The sequence below is a fragment of the Montipora capricornis genome, chromosome 13, assembly GCF_036669925.1.
Source record: "Montipora capricornis isolate CH-2021 chromosome 13, ASM3666992v2, whole genome shotgun sequence".
Lineage (NCBI taxonomy): Eukaryota > Metazoa > Cnidaria > Anthozoa > Scleractinia > Acroporidae > Montipora > Montipora capricornis.
Genome location: NC_090895.1, coordinates 25,012,679 through 25,022,678, shown reverse-complemented (window position 1 = coordinate 25,022,678; position 10,000 = coordinate 25,012,679). Strand labels below are relative to the sequence as shown.

Genomic DNA, 10,000 nt, shown 5'->3' with positions numbered 1-10,000 from the left:
CTTGATTTGCAGAAATATTACTTTCACCGTTGCTTGAAAGGGAGATACAGTACCTGAGCTTGAGTCATACATGTAAAAACTCTTGAAATTGATCCTATTTATGAATAGTATTTCGTTCATATTAGTTTTTGAAGTAAAGCCCATATTATATACGGGAAGACCTTCCTTGAGCACACTTGTAGCAACTAGTGACTTTAGATCATCTGTTGTTGAAATAGCCATGGATTTCAAATTTCAATATAAAATTATTTATTTATTTCCTTGATGTACAGGGAGAGGGTTGCTTAAGCTATGGGCCATTTGAAGCTGGCGATCACATGACCAGTACAAATTTTGCACTGGGACATCTAAAACAAAGCAATTTAATTTACCCTAAATTTTCTCTGTTTTAGATGTCCCAGTGCACAATTTGTTCTCCAGTATTGTGGTTTTTGTACCATGTGATTACTAGCTGCAAAAGGCCTATTGTCTTAACAATAAAAATGATTGTAACATGATATTTGCACTGCTTTCCATACTGCACAACTTTTGGCGAGTTAAGACGTCTTGAAAATATGTAGTAAGTTAAGAGATGATTGCTGACTGGGTGGAATCTGTAGTTTGTCTGTTGCATAATGTATCATAAAGTGCAACTATGGGTGGAACTTTTTGAGATTAGTAATGAAAGACTATTCATCAATTTGTAGCATGCTTTGCAATTCCTTGAGGCTTGAGGGTGCAACGTCAGCTGGAATTCTTCCATGTCTATCTTTCACTTCCCTGAGACCGGCATCCAAGTCCAACAAAATTCTCACAACATCTTTTTGCATCTTTTCAGCGGCCTAGAAAAACGTTTTACGAGAAGAAGCAAAATAATGATTTAACAACTCGTCACATCACTCTAACACAGCTGTACTGTTCATGATGAATATTGCTATGAACAATACACGCTGAAGCAACACGTCTGTGTCAAAATTCACTGGTGGAAGAACCGCTTCATGTTGACTATTAACCCAATCACCCCTAAACCGGCCTCAACCAGCCATACTTATTATTTTACTCTGTCTAACGCCAGACGATATTACTCGTCAATGGGGAACCCCCAGGAGTCAATGGGTTAAGCTATCATCTGTTTTTGAGCAGTGTATAAGGCCTGTCAGCTTTTCTGCCATGTAAATATGGCATCGCATCCATACACTTTTCTTCAGGGATTTGCATAAGTTGAGATGTCCAGCCAAAAATGTCTGTCCTCAATTCCCTGTTTGCATGATTACTATTATAAATTTATGAACAAATTTCCCTCCCCTCTCCCACTAGGGGTTATTATTTTTGGTATTATTGGCAGGGTTTGTGTGAGCTCTTTACAACTCAACAATCAACCTTGTGATTTCAGCATTGACTTGGTGAAAAGGATACAATGTTGGACATGTATTATTTGACCGGTGTCCAAAAGTTGAAGAGTAAGGAAACAAAGCATTTCAAAATACACCGCTAAATAGTACAATGTTCAAAGGGGCTGGGCAATCTGCAACTCAGTGAATCATGTGCGCCATGCGAGTCTGGTATTCAAGTTGAAGGCACCCATTTTAAATAGCACTGATAAACAGTAAAGGCCGGGACACACTAGGCGACAAGTCTCAGCGACATGTCTCTGCGACAAGTTGCTCCATGTGTACTACTTGCAAAACAAGTCACTGCGACACAACGCCTGTTCGGTACAATTCAAACTGGTTTGAATTCGTGCGACTGATCACAGCGACAAAATTCTGCCGCAGCGACAATGATTTTCATTAAATTAACCGTGTCACACAAGGCGATTTGTTGCGGCGACTTGTCCCCGCGATGTGTCGCAGCGACTTATCGCCTAGTGTGTCCCGGCTTTTAAGTCTAAGTACCCATTTTAAAACAGTTAGCTTTCAATTCACTGTAGTGTGAATTGCATGATTCACGGCCATGGCTTGCATGACTTGCACGGCTCTCACATTGTCCTCACTCAAATTCAAATTAAATGAGCAGTAGTTTTTTTATCAAAATTGTGTACATAAAGAAAGTGTACCTGAGTGCATTTTAGACCCGATAAAACTTGAGCTTGGCTTTTTGGATTGTGTTAAATAAAAACCCATGCTACAGTGAAATATAAATATTCATGGAGGAAATCTTTTTTCATAGTAGGAATAAAAGGCTTGAAATAACTGATAATCAAACCAAATCTTGTTTCCATGACTTGAAAACTCTGATTCCATCAGAATGACATTACTTTCTTTTACAGGGTTTACTAATAACCCGTAACACCTGTCATGGGTTTCACTTGTACGTGTTAAGGGTTTAAAAGTGTCCCCATTAACTAGTAGAAAAGTTTGTCAATCAGTTGCAATGTCACAGCTGAAAATATCACAGCAAGTCAGCTGTCAACAATTCTAAGACTGATGAGAACCCTTGTTTACATTATCACACATATGAACTCTCTGACTTGAGGACTGGAGTGATGTGATACAGATTAAGAATTATTCACAAGTTTTTTTTCAGCTGCACCTTGTGCAATGCCGTTTGTCCATCGCTGTCACAAATTCTTGCATCAGCACCATGTTTGATGAGAATTTTCATCACTTCACTGTGTCCAGAATATGCAGCTCTATGCAGAGAAGTGGCCTTGCCTGATCTGGTTTGAGCGTTTACGTTTGCACCTCTTTCAAGGAGTAACAGGCAGATGTCGGCATGACCGCTGCGACTGGCATAATGCTGTGGTGTTAAAGAAAATAAATCAATTAAGGTTCATTAATGAAGAACCAGGACACATGGCACTCAAGGGTAAAATGGTTTTACTGGAACAAACTTTACTCTGGAAGGTGTCGTCACGCAATTCACTACAGTAACTGTTTTCAAAGGTCACATCACCGTCAGCTGTAGCATTACAGACATAATCCTTAACTCTGTTACTTACCCTAGCTTAGGACTAGATCGATCAAAACTTAGTTAGCCTAAGCAAGTTAAGAGGTTTGTTGTGACAACAGCTTCTACCGCACACCAGTGGCTCACTTGGTTGAGCCCCGGAGGTAACAAATTATGAGTTTTAATTAGACAACATTAAAAAATAGTTAATTATCAAATGTCTCCTGTCATAATTTTTTGGCTCAGTACCCTAAAAGGTTCCCGAAGAGGTACCAAAACCGCTTTTTTAACCCCTAAAACGTACGACGAGCACACCTGTCCTTTTTATATGGGAGTCCCCCCCCCCCTCCCTGCCGGGTTGAGCATTAGGCTGCCATGCAAGAGGTTGTGAGTTCGCCTCCAGTCAGACCGACAATCAGGGTCCTTAAATAACTGAGGACAAAGTGTTGCCTTTGTAATGACATCTGCAAGTGGTTGGACTCTCAAGTCTTCTCAGATAAGAATGAAGTAAACCGTAGGTCCCATCTCAGAAACCCTTTGATGTTCATAACCCTTTAGGATGTAAAAGAATCCACACACTAGTACTATTCACAAAGAGTAGGGCATGGAGTTCCTGGTGTTGTGGTCTGTCCTCTGTGGAATATCATGGTTGGCGGTTAAATGCTCCGAGATACTAGCTACATCAAGCTACTCTAAACCTGAGGGTACAATTAGACTGTATTCATAAATGGCGGCCAAGAAATTGATCTTTTGTCTTCATGCTAATCATCCTCACTAGCCTCACTTTGGAGCAAAATTCTTTTGAATTTTATTCCTGCTAATGAGGCTGGTGAGGATGATTAGCATAAAGACAAAAGAATAATAATATTACTCAGCCACCATTTATGAATACGCAATACAGTCTATTTAGATAAAGGTATACAATACAATAACCTTTATTTAAAGAGGGTAACACCTATTACTATAAAAATATTCTCCCTAGTGGCATCATGATGCTGATGATGGTGAACAGCCAGTACTAGTGATAAGCTACCAGCATTACCGGCAAGCTTGACTCACCAATTAATTATCACCATGTTTATTTATTTGTAGCACTGACAATGACATGTAAACTGGCCTGTGACCTGTGTTTTAGATCAGACCTGCTGCAATTAAAAAAGCACAAACTTGAATCTTAAATAGAATGATAAAGGACTTGGCCTACTATTGTTTAAATGATTTCCCCAAAATATAAATGAGTGCCTTTCAGTTTCAGCAGACCTACTCATGGGGTGCCGGTGGTACCATTAGTACCACCCCATGAGTAGGTCTTAAAATGTTGAGGGGGTGGGGGGGGGGGGGTTGGAATAATGTTAATGTACATGAATGTGTAGGTCAGCCATACTTGCTCACTTTGTCTGAAAATATCCTTTACCAGTGCAGTGTATCCTGAGCCATCTCTTGCATCAGGGTCCCCTCCCTTGTCCAAAAGTGACCTGACTCGTTTCATATTACCATCTAATGCAGCTTGCCAGATTCCTCTTTCAAAGTCCATTTCTGTGAAAGACTGTGCACATGGTTGAGGTTTTGATGCACAACCACAGGCTTCCTCATGTTCACAGGATTGGTCGGCCATCCCACAGTCATTTAAGGAACATGGCAGACTTCTCCACCACTGCGCTCTGGAACGTGAAAAATAATGAATTTCCTGCCAATTCTATTTTACGTCATGTGAAGTGTTAAACAAATAGCTAGTCCATTGTAGTTTGGGGAAAGACCTTATGCACATACCCACCACGGGTCCCCAACTACGTAAGACACGCAAATTATTCAGTTTCTCACAATTCAGTCATCCATATACATTTACCTTCATCTATATCTCTTTACCTCCATTTATAAAAATTCATCATCATCTGTATTAATATACATTCACTCCTGGTCATTTACCATCATTTACCTTTAATAATATTCATTAACCCTCATATACCTTCATCTACCTTCAATCATAATATTATTCATTAACCCTCATTATACCTTCATCTACCTTAAATCCTAACAAAGCCAACAACAGCTCTACTCCACAAACCAATGCCTTATTCAATATCTAACACTTACAGACAAGATGGCATGCATCCTTTGGCTAAACTTCAGGGGCTGGTTCCCGAAAGATGTACTAACTCTATTCCAGGGATAAATATGCCGGAATAAGGCACATTTTTCCCTGGAATTGTTGGTTTTCACTCACGTGATCAACAGCCATGTTTTTCAACGAAAACAAAAGGAAGCGTTTTGAGTTAAATTCCCGGAGGATTTGGTCGGGGCACCAACATGGCCACCTTTTCTTTGTTTAGGGGCACCAACATGGCGGTCGTGACGTCATGTGAAAACCAAGAATAGAGTTATTACACCTTTCAGGAACCGGACCCAGAATACCCTGCCACTTCTTTGCATTTCATTGAATAAGCTAAGAATAAGCTCTATTGTATTAAGTCTCGTTCTTCAAAAGATGCCGCATAGGGGAAACAATAGTGGTTAGCTGTGGCGGGGTATTCTGCAGTTGCTCCCATCCTTCATAGAAACAAGTGTTAACACTTGGTGCACAACGGAAGTTGCACCAACATGGCGGCTAAATACAAAACTCTGCAAAATTGCGGGAAATGATTCGAGAAATAACTCAGAAACGATGCACCGCACAGACCTGGGAAATGGAGAGGAGATTTCTAAATTTGTCTCCTGCAACATTCCAAGTTTTTGGCTTTTTTCGTTAGTGTGATAAACATGAAGGTGATGTTCCAGAATTTGTCATGATTTCATAACGATGCGATGTTGCGGCATACAGTGGCGGTCATGATTATTACTCCCCACACTTTGTATCACTTACTTGTCAACCTTTTAAGTCGTAAGTGCTTGTTTGTTTGTTTGTTTTGGTTTTTTTTACTTTTTCGGCGATAAACGGTCTGCAGAACTTGCAGTGTAAGAACTTCCGTGTAAGAATTACAGTGTATGTCCTCATACATAACCTATCTACACCAGTAATCAAAACATCTGCTGTTTTGGGTTAATGTAGGCTCAGGTATGAACATCACGTAACAGATCCCCGTTCACATTAGCAGGACGAGGGAGCTTGCCTCAATCTGGTAGGTCTATTATTTTATAAGTGGTTTTTTTAGGCCATCTTCGTCCACAGAGGCCCCCAGGCTGGCATCATTAAGCCGGAATGTGGGAAAAGGCAAACCTTTGTAAGAAAACAAAGGCGAGAGATGGTTTCATGCAGACTGGGACGCCTAAAATGCTCTGTTGTAAACATGGCGGTTCACGAGTGAAGTTTTCTCTCTGGCCTTTCTGTGGACGAATTCCAGGATCTACTGACACAATCTGGGCAAGTTTTGAAAGCTAAAACCTTCAATCGATGCGTTATTTTGCTGGTAGGTCTGGGTGGCCCGACACTTATGAAAAAAACTATGAAATGAGAATCGGGAGTCTTCCCTTGTGATGGAATGGCAGAATTACCCAGAATTCTTTTTGGGCATGAGCGAGGCAACTTAAGAAACACGAGACTGGCCCTCATCGAATCAGAGGAAACGATTTCTAGCCAGGTACTCAGGAGTAGGCCTGGTGTGTGCTGTTATCGTAGAGTCTGGATTTTCTGAACAAGTTTTTATTATAGAAAATTCGCGAGAAAGTTGTGCTTTCATTTCGCTGTAATCTAGCTCGTGTCAAAGAAACGGTTTAATGTAAATGAGAGAATAACGAGATTTCTATTTGCAGATCACCTGTCGTCTTACCACTTAAGTCAAACTCTACATCTCTATGCAATAAGCGCATTGAAAATCTTCTTATGCATGATCTTCGCGGAAATTAAATTCTGTCCCTCAATAAACCTAGAACAACCAGTTATGGTCTTAGTTTTTTTTCTAACGTATCAGCTAAGTTGCGAAATGCGCTACCTGATTTTACCCGAACCACTGAGTTTACTACTTTTAAAAGAGAATCGAGGGTCGCATTTTGTACAGCGGCTTTTCTTGTTAATTAACATATCTTTAAATATTGTGTATTTAGTTATGTACCTATATGCGCTGTATTTTAGCTGTAAATGTAATGTCTCGAAGATATTAGCTCTTGTAGTTATTCTGAAATTCGAGATGAAAGTATGTATGTTACCTTTCGCAGGGCGCATGCGCACACTTTGTAATCTGCGATTCCAGTGCTTACCATATGGCAGATAAAATGACTTGTCTCTTGAATATATAAGCCATCGAATTCGTACGTTAAATTGACAAGGGCGGTTTGGAGCTGTGAGTAGGCGTGGGATTTGTCACATATGGTTTAGGGGCCGACATATCTCTCCCTCAATGCCGTACCGGGAGGCAAGGTCGGTAGCAGAAAGCAGTGAAGGGCCAACTGCGTCCAAAAGCGATCGCACGGGCCGAAATCCCGGGATGACTCGTTTGGTACGACGCTCCAGCGCCGGTGTCTGGAGGTACTGCGTTTTTCTCTCTTGTCGAAACATTCCTTCAGCGCATGCGCAAATGTTCTGGCTCTTCGATACCTAGACTACCAAAAAAAATTAACATGCTGGGTTTTTTTTTTTTTTTTTTGTGGTTTGTTTTTTTTACCAGCAATTGACATTTCAGTTGATTTTAAACGTAACGTAAGAACCGTGCGTGTCTGGTGTTGTCTCAGACAGAGGCGAGAGATGGTTTCATGCAAACTGGGACGCCTAAAATGCTCTGTTGTAAACATGGCTGTTCACGAGTGAAGTTTTCTCTCTGGCCTTTCTGTGGACGAATTCCAGGATCTACTGACACAATCTGGGCAAGTTTTGAAAGCTAAAACCTTCAATCGATGCGTTATTTTGCTGGTAGGTCTGGGTGGCCCGACACTTATGAAAAAAACTATGAAATGAGAATCGGGAGTCTTCCCTTGTGATGGAATGGCAGAATTACCCAGAATTCTTTTTGGGCATGAGCGAGGCAACTTAAGAAACACGAGACTGGCCCTCATCGAATCAGAGGAAACGATTTCTAGCCAGGTACTCAGGAGTAGGCCTGGTGTGTGCTGTTATCGTAGAGTCTGGATTTTCTGAACAAGTTTTTATCATAGAAAATTCGCGAGAAAGTTGTGCTTTCATTTCGCTGTAATCTAGCTCGTGTCAAAGAAACGGTTTAATGTAAATGAGAGAATAACGAGATTTCTATTTGCAGATCACCTGTCGTCTTACCACTTAAGTCAAACTCTACATCTCTATGCAATAAGCGCATTGAAAATCTTCTTATGCATGATCTTCGCGGAAATTAAATTCTGTCCCTCAATAAACCTAGAACAACCAGTTATGGTCTTAGTTTTTTTTCTAACGTATCAGCTAAGTTGCGAAATGCGCTACCTGATTTTACCCGAACCACTGAGTTTACTACTTTTAAAAGAGAATCGAGGGTCGCATTTTGTACAGCGGCTTTTCTTGTTAATTAACATATCTTTAAATATTGTGTATTTAGTTATGTACCTATATGCGCTGTATTTTAGCTGTAAATGTAATGTCTCGAAGATATTAGCTCTTGTAGTTATTCTGAAATTCGAGATGAAAGTATGTATGTTACCTTTCGCAGGGCGCATGCGCACACTTTGTAATCTGCGATTCCAGTGCTTACCATATGGCAGATAAAATGACTTGTCTCTTGAATATATAAGCCATCGAATTCTTACGTTAAATTGACAAGGGCGGTTTGGAGCTGTGAGTAGGCGTGGGATTTGTCACATATGGTTTAGGGGCCGACATATCTCTCCCTCAATGCCGTACCGGGAGGCAAGGTCGGTAGCAGAAAGCAGTGAAGGGCCAACTGCGTCCAAAAGCGATCGCACGGGCCGAAATCCCGGATGACTCGTTTGGTACGACGCTCCAGCGCCGGTGTCTGGAGGTACTGCGTTTTTCTCTCTTGTCGAAACATTCCTTCAGCGCATGCGCAAATGTTCTGGCTCTTCGATACCTAGACTACCAAAAAAAATTAACATGCTGGGTTTTTTTTTTTTTTTTTTTTGTGGTTTGTTTTTTTTACCAGCAATTGACATTTCAGTTGATTTTAAACGTAACGTAAGAACCGTGCGTGTCTGGTGTTGTCTCAGACAGAGGCGAGAGATGGTTTCATGCAAACTGGGACGCCTAAAATGCTCTGTTGTAAACATGGCGGTTCACGAGTGAAGTTTTCTCTCTGGCCTTTCTGTGGACGAATTCCAGGATCTACTGACACAATCTGGGCAAGTTTTGAAAGCTAAAACCTTCAATCGATGCGTTATTTTGCTGGTAGGTCTGGGTGGCCCGACACTTATGAAAAAAACTATGAAATGAGAATCGGGAGTCTTTCCTTGTGATGGAATGGCAGAATTACCCAGAATTCTTTTTGGGCATGAGCGAGGCAACTTAAGAAACACGAGACTGGCCCTCATCGAATCAGAGGAAACGATTTCTAGCCAGGTACTCAGGAGTAGACCTGGTGTGTGCTGTTATCGTAGAGTCTGGATTTTCTGAACAAGTTTTTATCATAGAAAATTCGCGAGAAAGTTGTGCTTTCATTTCGCTGTAATCTAGCTCGTGTCAAAAAACGGTTTAATGTAAATGAGAGAATAACGAGATTTCTATTTGCAGATCACCTGTCCTCTTACCACTTAATTCAAACTCTACATCTTTAAAGCAATAAGCGCATTGAAAATCTTCTTATGCATGATCTTCGCGGAAATTAAATTCTGTCCCTCAATAAACCTAGAACAACCAGTTATGGTCTTAGTTTTTTTTCTAACGTATCAGCTAAGTTGCGAAATGCGCTACCTGATTTTACCCGAACCACTGAGTTTACTACTTTTAAAAGAGAATCGAGGGTCGCATTTTGTACAGCGGCTTTTCTTGTTAATTAACATATCTTTAAATATTGTGTATTTAGTTATGTACCTATATGCGCTGTATTTTAGCTGTAAATGTAATGTCTCGAAGATATTAGCTCTTGTAGTTATTCTGAAATTCGAGATGAAAGTATGTATGTTACCTTTCGCAGGGCGCATGCGCACACTTTGTAATCTGCGATTCCAGTGCTTACCATATGGCAGATAAAATGACTTGTCTCTTGAATATATAAGCCATCGAATTCTTACGTTAAATTGACAA

The 10,000-nt window shown here is 40.6% G+C and overlaps 2 protein-coding genes across 5 annotated transcripts in view; one reads left to right on the top strand and one right to left on the bottom strand.

The window, feature by feature from the left end:
* Positions 1-679, top strand: part of LOC138029229 (transmembrane protein 254-like) — a 5,687-nt gene extending 5,008 nt beyond the window's left edge. The window contains exon 4 of the mRNA XM_068876942.1: positions 1-679. This exon is cut by the window's left edge and continues 423 nt beyond it. The gene's annotated coding sequence lies outside the window, so the exon portion shown is untranslated.
* LOC138029228 (ankyrin repeat domain-containing protein 39-like) lies at positions 226-5,857 on the bottom strand. Of its 4 annotated transcripts, none has more exons than XM_068876940.1 (4): positions 5,729-5,857; positions 4,253-4,529; positions 2,512-2,718; positions 226-821 (listed from the first exon to the last, which is right to left on the bottom strand). In XM_068876940.1, exons 2-4 carry the CDS (start codon positions 4,481-4,483, stop codon positions 669-671), a joined length of 591 nt encoding a protein of 196 aa, XP_068733041.1. In that variant the 5' UTR covers positions 4,484-4,529; positions 5,729-5,857; the 3' UTR covers positions 226-668. The 4 variants fall into 4 exon arrangements, with proteins under 4 accessions (XP_068733041.1, XP_068733042.1, XP_068733038.1 ...); XM_068876941.1 differs by having other exon boundaries at positions 4,283-4,529; XM_068876937.1 differs by lacking the exon at positions 5,729-5,857 and adding an exon at positions 5,546-5,711.
* Positions 5,858-10,000: the final 4,143 nt, after the last annotated feature.